The sequence below is a fragment of the Apteryx mantelli genome, chromosome 1, assembly GCF_036417845.1.
Source record: "Apteryx mantelli isolate bAptMan1 chromosome 1, bAptMan1.hap1, whole genome shotgun sequence".
Lineage (NCBI taxonomy): Eukaryota > Metazoa > Chordata > Aves > Apterygiformes > Apterygidae > Apteryx > Apteryx mantelli.
In genome coordinates, this window is record NC_089978.1 from 171255789 (window position 1) to 171273185 (window position 17397).

General features: G+C 37.7%; 2 protein-coding genes across 18 annotated transcripts in view; one reads left to right on the plus strand and one right to left on the minus strand.

Moving 5' to 3' along the window:
- Positions 1-7307, plus strand: part of LOC106488586 (uncharacterized protein C3orf20) — a 43130-nt gene extending 35823 nt beyond the window's left edge. For 8 of the 10 annotated variants that reach the window (XM_067312335.1, XM_013947453.2, XM_013947454.2 and 5 more), the window contains one exon: positions 664-3816. In XM_067312335.1, coding sequence (XP_067168436.1) covers positions 664-694 — 31 coding nt within the window. In that variant the 3' untranslated portion in view covers positions 695-3816. Of the gene's footprint in view, positions 1-663; positions 3817-5007; positions 5042-6529 lie in introns of those variants that run through there. The other 2 variants (XR_010886532.1, XR_010886531.1) reach the window with 2 other exon arrangements.
- VEZT (vezatin, adherens junctions transmembrane protein) overlaps positions 5349-17397 on the minus strand; it is a 70884-nt gene continuing 58835 nt past the window's right edge. For 4 of the 8 annotated variants that reach the window (XM_067312287.1, XM_067312272.1, XM_067312266.1 and 1 more), the window contains 3 exons: positions 14671-14771; positions 13245-13452; positions 7361-8890 (listed from right to left, as the gene is read on the minus strand). In XM_067312287.1, the coding sequence (XP_067168388.1) occupies positions 8316-8890; positions 13245-13452; positions 14671-14771 (884 nt within the window). In that variant the 3' untranslated portion in view covers positions 7361-8315. The other 4 variants (XM_067312319.1, XM_067312300.1, XM_067312309.1 and 1 more) reach the window with 3 other exon arrangements.

The following is a 17397-nucleotide window of genomic DNA, read 5'->3' on the forward strand; positions in this document are numbered from 1 at the left end:
TGTGTCCAGGTCCAGTATTTTCAGTGTGGCCACTAATATTTTTATTTCTATTGGAAATACATTACCTGGTACATTATAAGATAGTAAACTAGGAGAGAAAACTTTAAAAAAAAGTTTGGCTTGTATAGCTTACAAAGAAGGCAGCGTAGAGGGAATACGGTTACGAGTAGGATTGCATATGACATGGATCCCTGCAGTAGAAGAAGACGGAGTCAATAACCCACAGAGTGCTTCTGAGGCTTCCTGCTCCTGTATAGGTTTCACTCAGCACTAATCTATGAGGGCCAGATCTCGACAACCTTTCCAAACCTGGAGCTCACAGGTGCACACTGACTGACTGTGAACATTTACATCAGGACATGAAAAACTGAGTACAACGGCATACTGAGCAGCACAGAAACTGACAGCCTGGACTCGTTTAAATTTAACCATCTGTGGCTTCAGATGAAAGATCTTGAGGACAATTGATGGACTTCTGGCATTCATCCCGGAGTAAATATAAAATTGTGTAACTAGACATAAAAAGCCTTTTATTTTATTTAAGAAACACACACATCAAACATTATAAACAGCAGCTCATTTATAGTGCTTCTATTTTCTCTGTTAGTAATGACTATTGAAGCGTGATTTTAAGCATTGGTTTTTCTCTTTTTGTTTATTTAGGAACGGACCTCTTTTTAATAGCAAGAAATAAAGGAAAGCATTGGTCACTTTCTATTTGGGAGCTTGAAGTTATTGTCTGTTCTCTTCCATGCAGCTGGAGAAGGTCAGGAAGCAGTCTTTAAATATTAAGATTTGTGCACGGGTCGGGCCAACAAACAACATACTCATTTTGGGACTTCGTGGTACAATTGTGATTATTTCTAAAATACAACCTATGTTTTTCAGTAAACCAGAATTACTTATAAAAGCCAACACAAAGAAAAAGGTGGTATAAATTTGAGCTGCAATACCTTATTATTTCTGTTCTGACTGCAAGGCTCCCCATTATAGTGTCCATCTTCTGTTTCAATTCTCTACAGGATAGCTTGCAGTTAGCTTGCTAAATCAAGTCAACTGAGAAATTCAATATACATTTCTAAACCTAGTCATTCAAGTGCTGAAAGGTACAGAAGAATCAAGTTGTGTTACAAACACGTAAGAAAAAAAAAAGTATTTTAAAATCTGAACCCCCTGAGAGCAGTGGTAAAGGCAAAGAACTGTGGGTGTCACAGAGACCAGAAAGGTGAAAACGGTGTTCAGAGAAGAGAAAAAAACCTGCCTGATTATTTTGGTTTTACTGGCAGTATAATAATCACTTCCTAGAGACCCTACAGAGCAAGACACAACAGGCCTTAGACAGCTTAGGCCTGAAGAACAAAAAAGAGGGAGGAGTCAAAATGAGTTAGGAAAATAATAGGTGGCATCATCATTAACCAACAGAAAAGATGGAGGTGAGGGAAGCGACATATGGAGTTGAGTTTATCCTGCTTCAGCACAAATGCTAATGAGGTACTTCACAGCATGTAAACATTAATGATATAATTCAAACTGACTTATATTTGAGCTATAGCATTCCTCCTCACTGCTAGGCACGTATTCCCTCCTGCTCCCCTGAGCTGGTATTAGTGCTCTTTCAATGACATGGTGAGTAAGTTGATGGAGCCAGCTCAGCTGAAAGCTGAAGAAGTGATGCATTTTCAGCCAGAGCAGGGCACTAAATCACTGAGTGGCTGCAAAAGCCAGCCTAAAGGAGGGACTGAGAGTGCACAGCAGTGACTGCCAGAACCCAGGCAGCCCGGTCTAGGGGATGCCTGGACTACATCCCCTAAAGAAGACTGTCTGTGAGGCCTCAAGAATAAAAGCTGAGAAGTCATAAAGGTCAGAATACGCTGATCATGTTTATAAAGGATGAAATAAACTATAACGCATTTCTGACAGCACTGGCATGACTATGAGCGTTTAGCCCTCTCCTCACAGATAGTTCAGGCTGTGCCTTTAGGTATGAGCTCTCTTCTCTGCATCTTTCACAAAGTCCTCAAAAATGGAGCTCCCTCCCTGACCCAGTCTGTTACATTAACACTATCTTGTCCAAACCAATCCTTAAAAACTTCTTTCTCTCTACCCAATAAATACAAGGAAAAAAACTAAAAATGACATGATCAATTCAACCATCACCACCACGTTAGTCCCTTGGTTTGTCCTCCCCTGGGCTCTTGTCACTCCTTATAAATGTTTAACATTTGTGTCACAGAAACTCCAGTCAGGACCTGCTCAGTGAGGCTCAGGTCCACAGCAAAGACAGTCTTTGTCCCAGAACATGTACAGTCTAAGGAGGAGAGGGCAAAGTAAGACAGTAGTCCATGGCACAGGATGCTAAGCAACATTCTTAATACACTAACTGCCTTGCTGCCACTGCTTAGATAGTAAACTGTTCGGGGGAGGAAACCTTGCATCCTTCTCTTGTACAGTATCACCTGGGGCATGGTTATGAATCGCAAACAGTGTGAAAATAGTAACACTAAATCAGTCTTTACAGTTATTCTAAGTAGCTCTTATAACTGTTATTTCTTACATCAGCAATAAGTGTATTTATAAAAAACATCTTATCTCTTAACTTGAAATATGAGTTTTTTTAAAAGTATCCTAAAGCTATCTAATCAGCTGTATATAGGTATCTGATATGAACTACTGTTGTTTTTTTATGGGCTTGCCTGTGTGCCCTCTTCATCTGACATGTTTTATATTTTCATAGGAGTGAAAGTATTTGAGATTTGGTCCCATTCAACCCTTATAAAAGAAGCCCCTTTGTAATAGAGAAACAACCCCTTTTTCCCTCATCTACTAAATTATAGTCACTTCTTCAGAATCCTATATCAAATTCAGAAAGTGTAAAATGGGCTAACAGAGCATTCAACCCATTGGGTCAAATTTTATTGTGACAAACCTGTCTATAGCTTAGAGATGGCAATGTGAAAGGTCAGAGAGAATATCTAAAAGAGTTACATTGAGTATCTGTAGCTCAAACTGTATTGCTGCATCAGTTTACAAAGCAAAGTTCATAGGTAGGTAGATATTACCCCTACCTATGAACCTTGTCTTATTATCACTTATCATCACAGTACTATTACCACTTATCTGATTACTGCACAAATTTCCAAGCCAATTAAATCAAAGAGGAATTTTTTTTAAATTTAAAATTCAAGGTGATAAAATAAAAAAATATAGATGAGACTATTAAAGGTCAGGAATATGAATAAAGCACGCCTCCAAGCATTTTAAAATTTTGCTAAGCCTTCAGTTTGATCTCTGATATCCATATATCCACTCCATGATTCTTGTGCAATAATACATTTTGTGAAACATGCTTATTCATCAGAGATCAGAACAGCTCTGAAAAGTCAAGCTGAAATTTAAACAAGTGTTTTTTGGCATCTTTAGTTTATGTTAGACCAGGTGGCAGCTGTTGGAAGATCATTTTGATTTAACAAGTTCTTGTTTTGTTAGCAAAGAAAAACATTGTCCAACCAAATTCTACTGACAGTGAATAAATATTTCTCCTCCATCAGACCAAATATTTTCATTTGTCATCTTAGTAGCTGGGGGTAAAAAAATCTGAAAAGATTTTGTTCCTAGATGAACTCAAAAACAGTTTAATGGCTCAGTGTTTTATGGGAAGTGATTATTACCCCATACTCAGTACTGGCGAGGTTGCATCTGGAGTCCTGCATCACAATTTGGGCATTATACTTCAAAAACTGGACAGATTTCTAAGGAAAGCACCTGAAATGGTGGAAAATATGGCCTTTGTGGAAGAACTGATAGAAGTGGTCTTGTTCAGTTTAGAAAATAAAATTTTAAAAAAAGTTATTGACAAGTCTTACAAGATGTAAAAGACTGTAATAAAGATGAGAGCATACTGGCAGTGGGACAATCGTAAGTCATCAAACTTGAGATTGCACAAGTTTATGGAAGAAAATTCCATCGAGGCCTATTAAACTGGCAGCCACCATCACTGGCTCAGGAAGTCCCTGAGCCACAAATTGCTGGGGACAAGGGAAGCAGCTGCGGGAAACAGCATTACATGATCTTCCTTTCCTCATGCTATTCCCTCGGCAGCTGCTATTAGTCACTATCGGAGACAAGATTGCAGAGCAGCCCGACCCTTTACTCTGACCGCGTGCAACCATTCTACCATTCTAACACACTCTGCTCTCATTTAGATGACACACTAAGAAAAACTTTTAATTCTAGAGTAGTTAGCATGGGAACGAGCTACTTATGGAGCAGTAGCAGCCCTTCGCTAAATATTTTAAACAGGGCAGTTTAGTATACTTGACCTTTGTTTCTGTAAAAAAGGGTAGACTAAAAGATTGTAAAGTTCAGTGCAGGCCAACCACTCTCTATAGGTCACCATTTAGATCATTTTTTACTAGCAAAGAAATTAACAAGCCGTCACAAATTCTGCTATTCAAATGCACATCAAATTTCCAATGTAAACACACAATCTGGTCAAACAGATGTGCTGAGGGCAAAGTCTAGAAACTCGGTATAACTGGCTACTCTGCCAGGACTTCCCCTTATATTTAGATATTAACTGCAGGATCCAGTGATGACTAGTAACCCTTTGTCAGGAGTGAAATTGTCTTATTACTGTAGCCAACAGCAGATGCCTTCACATTTGATGATTTTGCTTATAGTCGACACAAGCACATTCCAGCCCATTTGAAAGATTTTGAATTGTCTGTAATTCTCACAGTCTGCTCCCATTACACCAGCGTTTCATTTCTGTCAGTATGGCATACATTAAAAAAAAGGAGCAATTAATGTTCTTATTATAGATCTTTGTTTCCATTTGAGCCTCTACCTATCTCTATAGCTGTAAAATCAACCAACATAAAAGATGTAGTGCATCCAATTGTATTGCAATCCAATCTAGAAAGCAAATATCGTCTTTGGAGTGCCTTGCAGGTAGGTCAGGAGGAGAAGCAATTATTTAACCGTATATAACTACTTCTTTTTTTACAGCTTCACAGAGCTGCTAACTAAAAGTGAATGATGGAAAATACATTTATTGTTAGCTCTGCTCTTTGCAAAGAATTTTGGCTGCTGATATCCTTTGGCATAACTCATTTACTGTGGATTTCCTGATTAACACATTTCAAAAAGTTACAAAGTCCTAAGAAGTAAATGCTCTGTTTTTACAAAATTCCCTCTCTACTGTAATAAGCCAAAGAATACAAGACAGCACTCAGACCTTGACATGCTCAATATATTAATGAAACTCTTTAGCTCTAAAACAAACTCTAGTGTGTTTATATATATATATTATTTTAAATGCATAAATAAACAAAGATTGCCAAGAAATCTGTCAGGTTCTTGAAGGAATCTGCAGCATGTACACACAGTCCTTTCAGACGACATCATCATGAGAAAATCGGGGTTATAACAGACTATGTACGTGTAGCTGGAAGCTGGTTCTCAAATCAAAGGAATCCGTGCTTTGTGTGTTGTAGACTGTTAGCCATATTCTTCTGAAGGGAGGATATTAAATAAAGAGCAAATGATCCCAGGTGCACATATACGTTACATTTAAGACTGAGTTAAGTAAGAACATTTTATCTGCACGTAAATCAGTTAAATTGCTTGTAGAAAATCTATTTGTTCAAAGTAGGATCAGAACTTGCTCCAAAAATTCATACTTTGATCTTACCCATGTCTAATGTCAAGGCTACAGTTTCACAGTACACTGTCTTTGCCACTAACATAAATGTTAGAGATCCTGAGCCTCATCCCATACTCATATCACAGTATGTGCTGTTTTGGGGTATGTGCTGTAAACCGCATAATTGAAATAAGATGAAAAAAAAAGAGGGGGGTGATTTGTTTAACCTGAGTGGACTCAGTGAGCTGGTTTATAACATGGCCACAAAAAGTTGCATTGACCTAGCTGAGGGATAAGAATGAAAGATCTGAAATCTATCTTAGTAGCAGTGCTAAGTACTGATGCTATTATTGACTTTATCAAAAACTGTGAGTACAGTGATAATTCATATCCTAAACTTGATCTTTTTGCAAGTCCTTATCATAGCAGTCTACATTGTAAACTAAGATTTGGATCCCACAGGAAAGATTTAGAAGAATGAAATTTTGGGATACACAACATCAGATCATAAGATACTGGTGGGTGAGTTCATGGAATAATATTCCATGTAATATTTATTAATGGAATATACTATTAGGCAGTGAGAATAATTATCTAGGAACAAAATATCTGGGCACTTAGTGAACTCAAAGATCTCAAGTCAAGGATGAGGAAGACTTCATTTTCAGAAGCATTGACAACGCTTCACACACATAGTTTATCCAAAGCAGTGGTTCTAGACTTCAAAAAAGCAATTGCTTGACACGGAGAAAATAAGATAGTATTTCATTTTCTTAGCTTAACCTTTTCAGGCCTAGAGAAAAAACAGATTCTACAACTAAGAGGAGGCTTAGCTTCTGAATACATAGTGAAAAGCTTTTTTTTTTTTTTTTTTTTTTAAACAAGGTCATCATCCATTCAGATTCCGGCCACCTACACATAACTAAGGGCACAAAATACAATATTCAAGCATGTCAAAACATTCTCTTACCAAAAGCTGTCTGTGAGGGAGAAGACAGACATTACATTGCGAAATAATAAATGAGTCACATGTTCCCTTTTCTGTAAGTTATTTACCCAGTTAGGATCTGTGAAGAAAGCCACATATTTATACTCACAGTGTTCCTATGAAATCACTACTAGAGGAGAGGGAAGTTGAAAGAAAGCATTTGTTTTCTGACATGAGGTCATGGGTTCCACCCCAACCTGCTGACCTTCACCAGCTTCCCCGCTTCCCACAACAGCATCCTGGGAAAGGTACTGCTCTGAACCACTTGCATCTCCACACCCTTTATTCTAAAGGGTCATCAGGTTCAAAGAGGCAATGCCCTAAGTAACAGGTGAAGCGATTTCTGACTGGAAATTTATCCAGGTCCAAGCAGAATATTCCATATGGAGGGGCAGCGCTCTCACCATCAGAGACAGGGAACCTTTTCCTCACTAGGTATCAGAGGGCAAAAGGCAGCGAAACCATTGAGCAGCTCCTCTGTGAGGTGACCATCTGCCATACCAGAGTTTGCTGCTCTTTATACCACTGCTACAGAGAAAGACAAAAACCCACATAACCTCATACCAAACATCCAGACTTAGGTGTCAACTAGGTTACAAGATACACCTCAGAAAATAAATGATTCTTGTTCTCTCATGGACTCTTAGTCACACAGATTATAGCTGTGATCTAAGAAAAAATGAAAGAACATTAGGGAAAAGCAAGTATATTATTTAAACAAAATACTGCATGTTGTAAGACAAGTTAATTTGGCTTTAAGAAAATTACTTCAGGACATAAACACAAATGTACAATAAACAAACTAATCCTGTGCAAATAATATAAATCAAACATATTAAGGTTCAATTTACAAAAGGTTAACAAATAATTAATAGCTGTTTTAATAAATAGCTATCTAATTCTCATCTATTATCAATCAACAGATAGCTTTTAGCCATCTATACTACTTTCTACTGACATGTTTATAGCCCTCTCTAACATATACTTCATATTTCTCTAACGTGAATTACAACATCTTGAAATTATTTATTAACCCTTCATAAAATTCTAAACAAACCTTAACATGAAGCACAACTAACTTTATACTATTTCAGCCCCGTATCCCAGGACACATGAAATACTAGCTCCTTCATATTTTTATTTAAAATTCTACATTTTAGTTGGGAGCAACACTGGCTACAGAATCACAAATGCCTACAGTGGCTTAACCAGTACACTGCAGACACAAGAAGTGAAACAAAAGTGGTAGCGAAAGATCACAGGGAACAGTTCAGGTTCTTCCAAAAGAAGTGTCCTGGCTTTTTTGTTGTAACTAACATTGATACCACAACAACAGAGTCAGAAAACAAAAAACAGAGTCTGTTGAAATTCAATACATTATTTTTCCTTATTTTTAGAAAAAAACACATTATAATACAAATAAATAAAGCAGAAAACATTAAGGTAAATTCCAAAATCCACCACTAAGGTCTTCAAGAGGCAACAGCCAACTATTTTTTGGATGCAACCTAAATTCCTCTTACCTGCAAATTCTCAATATACTTAGAAGTCCTATTTAGTGTATCATACTTAGGGAACAAGACGTATTACATTTAGGTCTCCATTTTTCCATTCAGTATTTTCATCTTCCCACCTTAGTTATTTCTATCAAAATCACCTGCTGTTGGCTTAACAAAGTTCAGGTCAGACCTGTACTTTTTCTTCATTTTCAAAACCTCTATCTTCGTTCTCACACTCTTCCATAAGGTTTTCATTCTCTTGAATCTTCTCTTCTTCCTCCTCATCCTCCTCATCTCCAAAAGTCTGTTCTTGCATTGTACTAAAAGTAAGAGACCTGGCAGCAACTTGTGCAGCCAGACCAGATGTGAAGTTAAAATCTGTTGATATATGGAGTTGAGCCAGCCTATGCTTGATTTTTGAATGCAATGCATCCTGAAAGGTTGGCTGGGAAACCTCTACTCCATCCACATCACTCAGCTTGAGTTCTTCTCCTTCCCCTTCACACTGATAATACGCTCTTTTTTCAGCCTCTGTAGAAATACCTTCATCAGTAGTACTGTCTTTCTCCATCTCAGGATCTTCATACAAATATTCTGTCCTGCTTTTATCAGCAGCATTCACTCTTAGATTAGAGTCTCTTTCTTCAGATATATCACAGCTTTCGCTACAGTCCTGATTTTCTGTAACTGAATTCATAGGTGATTCCAAATTATTTAGTAGCTTCAGTGGTTCTACAGGTGACAAGGGTTTCACTGCAGCTTAAAAAGGGGAAAAAATGAAATGATAACAAAAAGTAAGCTGCTATATATAATTAATCTATTTGTGTCTTAAAAGATGGAGTATTGTAAAAGATGTAAGGGTCAAAATGGATTAAAAAAACAAAACAACAATAACAAAAAACATAGACAAAGAAAACCTAAAATAAATCAGTGTTTTCTAACCAGGAAGCTGAAGATGAAAGGTGATAGCTACTTGCCTGAACTATTCCTTAAAATTTATGATGTAAAAAGAGGACATGACATTCGTAATGTTCAAAATAGCATCAAACACAGATGATGTGTTCAATGTTAAAGTAAAAACAAGTAAAATTGCTACACTGAATACAGACTTGAACTGCCTTCCTTTTAAACAACAGTTTACCTAATCCGATAAAGACAGCTGGTACATGAGAAAGTCCTTATATGCAATATCTGAACTCATACATCACAACATGTAAACACAACATGTATTCATACAGTCTGGTAAGGTGTCCTCGCAAATAAAGTGTGGTTTAATTTAGCCTCTCTTGAAGTTAGAAGCAGCAGCGAGTCCCATTGCCAGCAACGGGATGCTTGCCAGGAAGTCTCTCCTCCCAGTGTTAAGGGTTAGTATAACACGGTACAATCACTTCTTGAAGAACAGACGTCTTTCTTTTTAACAAAACGATATAGGGTCCATTTCCAAGTAACAGATTCCCTAAACTGCAGTAGCTCCATTAGAGTAGCAGCACGAACATAAATGAGAGCGGCAACAGCAGATTCCCAAGTGGCATTTCCCTTTCTAATTCCATTCTGACTTTACCCCTGTAAGCAGAGATGAAAATAACTCTGGGAAATACACAAACTTTTCACTGGAAACAAACTTTACGGTATTAGGATTTTTCCATTGCATCCTATTTCAGTAGTAGTTATTTTAGCTAGCTGAAGGCAGGCGCATCATTATGGTTGTCACATTGCTAATTACTTTCATTGGCACACTGAAAACTGTGGCTTAGAATTTGAATTGTATTGTTTGCTTTAAAACATCATACACTGAAGGAGCACTGCACCAGACTAATCTCAATTGTTAATGTAGCAGCTCTTTCCCCATCTTGAAAAAATTCCTGCTGCTTATTTCTGTGCATTTGCTTGAAGAGGCAGGAATATGCAGGCTAATCTTATCATTTAGGAGCCACCTTTGTTGCCTGCTTCCTCCAAAGAATACTTCCAAAGCCAAAATTTCTAGAAAGGTAAATAGAGAGATACTTCAAATTGGTAACTGGCCAACTTGCTGAGATGATTAGTTAATAAACAAGGTGGAATTCACCATTTCTCAGAGCGTACCTCTCCCAGTACTTGAAGAACTGGGAAACGGCTGTAGAAGAACTGTTGTATAGACAAGAAGGGAGAGGGGGAAATAGCTGGGAACAATACAACTACTGACAAAATTAAAAAAAATTTTTTTTTTGAGAGAGAGAGAGACTAGAAGGGATTTTGCACCAGAAGAAAGTGGCTTTACAATGTTTGATGAATGAAAACCAGGCCACTAACAACTTCCCAGACCTCTTCAAAAGCACTTCCATTTTTCTGGCTCAACAGGATGCCAAAGGACCAAAAATAAGCACACCTACAGTCCAATAAACTACCTACTGCAAGCAGTATTACCATGTTGCTGGGCCTGGGCAAATTTACTTCAGTTTGATACTCTGCTAAGATGGTGGGTTTTTTTCTGGAATCCAACATATCATCTCCAGGCGACATCATGCTGCGTTGTTTAGACATATCAGCTTTTTGGAGCTGACCTCTTATGCAGAAACCCTCTCCAACTCCTCAGTCAACCAACCAAAACTCTAACAAAGCAGAATGCCTTGCTAGGAGAACACATGATTTCTGGAACACAGTCATCCTGTAAAAGCAGGACTGAGGAGATCATATAAGATCCAAGCTGATTTAGAATAGAAGAAAAAAGAAACTGTTTCCAGGCTGATCTGGATTGGAGAATGTTGTGGAATTTTTGGGACCATAACGAAGCACAGATTATCTGGAAATAACTTATGCATTCTTTGCAAGACACTGCTGTAAGAGTTTGGACACATCTCACTGAGGTAATCACCAAGGTAAATGTGAAGAAGGCTGAGAAACTTCTCCACATGGTTGAAGGGAGTTTCAGAGAGCTCAGCAATGCTAAATTAATAGTCTATCTGGTTATGTAAGCCCGAGGCAAAGATTATTTTTCTACTTGGGGAAGCAAGAAACAAGAAAATAAATTCATATGCAGATTTCAGAATCAGTCTGGACCCCAGGGATTACAAATCTGTATTTGTAAAGGGTGATGGAGAAATGCCATATCACAACCATCCTTTGGCTTGGACCAATGCAGGCAAGAAGATGAACCCTTTTGGTTTTAAATCTTCAAAATAATGCCAGCCACAAATGTGGAAAGCACAGCTCACTAAAAGGTTTCTTAAAGGAATGACTGTCATGTACAGATAAATAAAGTCTGCTGTAGCAATATGTCAGGGTCCATTATGTCATATTTAACTGATTTATGGTTTTTCCTGAAGAAATAACAAAGAAATTCCTCAAAAACAGTAGAAGATATGTCTGAAAGACTGATATGGACAGCAGATTAGACACACACTGTCCCTGAGCCAAAAGGAAACAATATGGATTGCTTTCACAAACCCCACTCATATTTTCCACTTTTGTAGAGGATGGAAGGAATCTATGTTAAGTCCTAAGCAGGTGAATGAAATCACACTTTCCTCCCTCCCCACCAGAGAATTTCTACTCCTAAAGGAATGTTGTATCTGAATATGAAAAGGAAAGGAACCAATGCCAGCCATGAAGGGTTCCAGGTTAGCAGTATGTTATTGAAGATTAGAGGAGTCAGCTGACTCTTTTCAGGGTTAGAGCTGTTCAGTTAAGCTAGTCCATTAATTCAAGAAAGCTATGGCCAGAAATGGCCTGAGGATACACTGATTTGGACAGGTAACTTCCAACTTAGATAAGGAAATATTCTATGCAAGCTCTCCTGACAACATCTCTTTCTTGGAACAGTCACTACATCTAAGATGTCAAAACTTGAATTGAAGGTAGGATTCCTTCCTTCTCCCTTCAACTCAGAGGAAAGAGAGACTTGAAGAGATTTATGTGAAGAGTTGTGTGGTGTCCCATCTTACACCAGAAGGATAACACGAAAATCCTGCTCTTGAGTAGAATCTGATGCAATCTGTTGTCTCGCTTTTTTAACTCAACTAGAAGAGAAGTCAATATCAATTGCCAAGAGATTTCTTCTACCATGGTTGTAGCTGAATGGACATAAAGAAGAAGGTTGTGAAGCACAGATATTTTGTGGTTTTGATGTCAGAAGAAACAATCTTATAAATATGTATAGTCTGTTACTGTGTGCTCCCACTAAATTGGTGAAGGATGCAATTCATGGTCATCTTTCCTGGCAAACACTGTGGCAGAGGCAGAATCCTTGGATATGCTCCCAGATGAGGGTTGTTTTTCTTAGCATAGGCCAAGAAAATTTTTTAGAGGGCTCTTCCTAACCCTTCTGCAACAGGTACGGGTGGAAATGGGAAAGGGAAGGGAAAAAAGGGAAAAATGAAAAAATAAACTACTCCCAGTTGTAAAGATAATAAATCAAACAGCTCAAGGAGCGAAAGCAATCAAGCTGTATCCAGTGTTATTGCTGGAACTGAGACCAGCTATCCTGTTGAGGCAAGAGAAATTTGCATATTCCTGCCTCTAACTGCAAGTGGATGGAGCTACCCAGCAGTCCTCATCAGAGTGAGTATGAGCTGGTTCTGAAGAATTCTTCTTGACAGTTTTTTGGGGAAAATATATTCTGCATACTCACTCTTTCATGGAAACAAAAGCCTCTTAGTTTTTTATGGGCCTTTAATATTTCAAAGTCTAGCTGTTCACTTTAATCTATACATTTTTGTTAGTCTGGGATAAATTCTTATCGTTACTTCAAACTCTGAAAAGTAATTTACTAATGCACCCTCATTAAAATTCATATTTACTGGAGAGCAAAGAGAGAAAGTCAGCTTAGTTAGTATGGTTTATTGCCTGACAGTTCTCTGGCTGTGCTTAGTATTTTGTGTACTTAATATTTTAGCTCACTATTTTGTTTGGAGCCAAATTCCTATTTCTTAGAGTTCTTTTCAATATATAGTCAATATAATGATTGTTAAAAAGTAATTCCAAACAGATGGAACAGTAAACAAGGGCCACACAGCTCTATCAAAGGCACTACTATATCTGAGTGCTATTAGTATTCTAACAACATAGTCAGAAGTTGATGGTAAACAGACACCTACCCTTTCTTAGAAAGGAATTAATTTTTCAAAGCAGTGCTTACCATGGTCACTGAATAGCAGCTGTTTCCATTTCTGTCTTTCTGCTTCTGAGGCTTTAAATCCCAGTACAGATTTCAATTCCTGTAACACCCTCTTGGATTCCTCTCTCTCCTGTTTTTGTCTCTCTCTCTCTTCCTGGGAAAAGCAGTAAAAGTCTTCCCTTTTGTATTCATTGTCCATATCTGAATCATCAACATATGCTTCCAATTCCTAAAGAAAGAAAGAAAGAAAGAAAGAAAAAAAGAATAAAAACAATTTTTGATGTTTGCCTTCAGCATAGACCCTGTCCTACAAGCTGATATGTGATCAAGTGATCTCAACACAAGCCAAACACCATAAGAGGATGAGGTCTTGTTTGAGCAGAGCCAGCGGATCTGACACTACTTTAAGTTATCCTTGTGTAATTTTGGAGCAAGTCCACTCACTCTAAGTTAACATAACTGCGGTCACCCAAGATTTATTTTCATATAAATACACAAATGTCATAAAGTATATACCTTGGAAATGGGAGTCCATTGCTCCATAATTACTGATGGAAATAAGCAGTGCCAATGTGGTTTTCCTTTTTTTAAATTTACACCATAAGCAATTCTTACTCAGTCAGGCATCCTGCTAATTTAACTTATCAAGAGGATGTTGAAAATAGTGAACTCCTCCTCCAAATTTTACTACATTGGCTTACAAACATGAAAAATCCTGAGCCCTGTTTATGTTATGACAGACAGCTGGTAAAGTTATTCATCTTAATACTTTGATATGGAAAAAAATCTAATGGGAGAGAGAATGTGTGTGTTTGGGGGGGGTAACACTGGCAGAAAGTGAGGGAGTGATAGGGGAGAGCATGAGTGGCCAGTCTGCCTTCAGGAGGCACCTGCTGTTTGGTTCTGGGGCAGAGGCCAGCCTCTCGTCAAGACAGGCTGACCATTGCAGGACTTCCCTTAGAGTGGGGAAACATCACAAACGTGTTTGGTGTTAAAGTCTGTTTTAGGTATCTAAAAATGCAGAGATTACACAAACTGAAGACAGGCTGGTTTGTCCAGAAACATGTCCGTTTTGGATCTGCATCAGTTGGTCTAATAAAATGCAAGTAAGACTCAACTTTATATATGGCCTTTTAACAATTCAAATTTTTTCCTGTATTACTTTGACTTGTGTTTCTGCCTCTCCTTTAGTCAATTATTTCCAATGTTATATGTGAATAAGCAAATGCTAGTGCTCTTTGTTCCAACATGGGGAGTATTTCCCTGTGGAACAACAGAGAGAAAATACATCAAATTTTTCCGTAAGTCCACATATGAAATGGCATTGGCTACCTACTTTTTCTGTTTTGTCAAGACAAAGAAGGTCACTGCACAAGCAACTGAAAAAGAAATGGATACAAAAAAAAAAGACCTGTTTATTAATTTAAGTGTTCCTTTTTCTTTTTACCTGCTCTTCAGGGATTGGATCTTTGTCTTCAATGTGCAGGGTAGGCTGTATTAAAGGTACTGTAGTATGCTGTACGTTGTCACAGGAAGCTTCAAGTTTGCCTTCGGGGGAAAGAAAGAAAAACAAAGAAAGAAAAGAATTGGAAAAAAAAGAAAAGAAAGATTGAGCGGTATATTTGACTCAGTCAGGCAGGGTCCAGGCATTTTTATCAGGCAGGATTGGCACATATGAAAAAACGGTGAGAAGGCTGGTTAGAATACACTGAAACACCATATAGAGAACACATATCAAAATAGCTAAGTTATTTAAGTTGGGTCTGATGAAACTTACCTGGAATACTTCAACTAACAGATCTCAAAATTTTTATAGGCTTTGAAAACCAGAAGAGGACAGGAAAAATCTGTAAGACCAGAAAAGAGACTTGGTGCCCAAGTTTAAAAAGTAAAATAAAATAAGAGATGGGAAATTATAGGCCAATCAGCTTCAAGTCATTAGAAAATACTGGAAGAAATCAAACAAAATTTATAGCCACCTGGAAGATAGCAGGGAGATACAAGAGAGCCAGTGTGGATTTGCTGAGAATAAAAGATGTCAAACCATTCCAATTTCCTTTTCTGACAGGTCTTATGAACAGGAAGAAGCCAAAGATATCCTGCATCTTGTTTTCAGTATCGCTTTTGACACTGTGTCATGACCTGCTCATAAGCAAAATGGTCAGGAGAAGTTGCTAATAGGTGGACAGAATGCTCCTGGAAAACCAGAGCATGGTTACCACTCTCAGACAGAAACAATACATTGAGTGAGGATTTGTCTCCAGTCCGATACTCTTCAATATTTTCAATGGGTGAAAGAAAAATGTTTAAGCTCATTAAATCTGCTGACATTTGGATAATCTGCAAAGATACCGAAGGGCAGATTTAGAATGCAAAATAATACTGGAAAAATCAGAGAGAGTCCAGGAAGAAGAGGATTTTAGATACAGCAATTCAGTGACAACAGCTGCAAAGTTCTGTACTTTGGAAGAGTCAAATGCACAACTACATGATGACTGACTGGGCACCAAAACTGTAGAAAAAGGTTTGAGAGACCTAGTCAACAATATCCTGCTGTGATCAAAAAGCCAAAGTACATACACATACAAACAATAGCACAGACTGTAAGACATGAAATTTCATTTTCACTCTGTTTGGCACTGATAAGGCCTTGGAAGGAACATAGTGCCCAGTCTGGGGCTCCTCAGTTCAATAATATTGTGGACCAGCTAGAGGGAGTTCAGAGAAGAACAGTAAAAATTATCAGAGAATTTTAAAAAGTATAACCTTCAGGGAAGATCTGAGGGATAATGTGGTTATGTAGGAAAGATAGAAAGAAATATATTAGCTATCTTCAAAAGTGTAAGAGAGAGCTATAAAGAGGAAATAGAAGGTCCACTGTGGGAAGACCAAAAGCGATGTTTTTAGATTGCGGTAGGATATATTTATATTCAATATCAGGAACAACCTTCTACTGGTAATGACAGTTAAGTGCTGGAATAGATGCTTGGAAATACTCTAAAATATCTCTGAAGAGAGATTTCCAAGAACAGGTAAACAGCACTTACTCACAAATGGCACACAGGACATGGGCTATATGACCTCTCCAGACCCCACTCGTATTTTCAGTTTCCAATCTATACATAGAAGACTTTAGGCAGTTTACATTAATAATGCCTCTAATGGTGCTCAGTTCCTGCTTTTACAAACAAAGGAAGTATATAATTCTCTCATTGCCTGGGCTGAGCTAAGGATTTGACATCCAGAAATATCTAAATGCAAAGTGATGGTTTAAAAGAAAGGTGAAGCTTGGAGTGAAACCTGAAGTGGAAAACTGACATGAGATACGAATCCCTTGTACATTGTACATAAATCTGCCCTGGGATAAAAAACATTTTGATAATAATTAATAATAATAGTAAGCCCCTGAATGTATAAAGACAAATTTGGAAGAATAAAATGAAAGTTACCAGTGAAAAGCTTGCCTACCCAAAACAGAAGAGTAAAACAGCTGTTCTAATATGTACAGGCTACTTTATTTGTCATCTCTCTGGAATTATAACATTGCTAAGGATATGCTTCAAGATCATGAATTCACAGTGCTTAACTAAAACTGCTGCTGCTTTAGTTTCTCTCTGGTGGATCAAATCATGGCAATATACAGGAGCTTGCAGCAGTGTATGATGGCCTTGCTTCTATAAATATCTAAAAGAGATGTATCTATCTATCAATCTAAAAGGAAAAAGAGGATGTAATTTAAACAGTTTGAGGAATATTATTTCAAAGATAGTTAGAACAGTGCTGTAACTAGCTGTAAAAAGTATTCTTCTGTAAAAAAGTATTTTTCTGTAAAAGTAGCAGCAGATTACTATATGCTTAAATTGTTGAGGCCTCCAGTGGTAAATCAGTTTTATCAATGAAGAAAAAAGGTGAAGGGATAAAGAGAAGCTGGCTGAAAGTCTAGAATCAACACATTTGAAGTGAATAAAGATCTATGTGTATCCATAAATCTATGGATACACAATCATTTAAGTGGAGATGAATTCCCTGAAGGTGATAAAACATCACTTCCTCTCAGATCTGTTATGTATCTGACAGGACAAGTGGCTAACAGTACTGGTTTTGGAATGCACCAAGTCCTGTAAAAGGGGAGAAGCCAAAGGATATTCATCAGAGTAACCACGTACTATAAGGT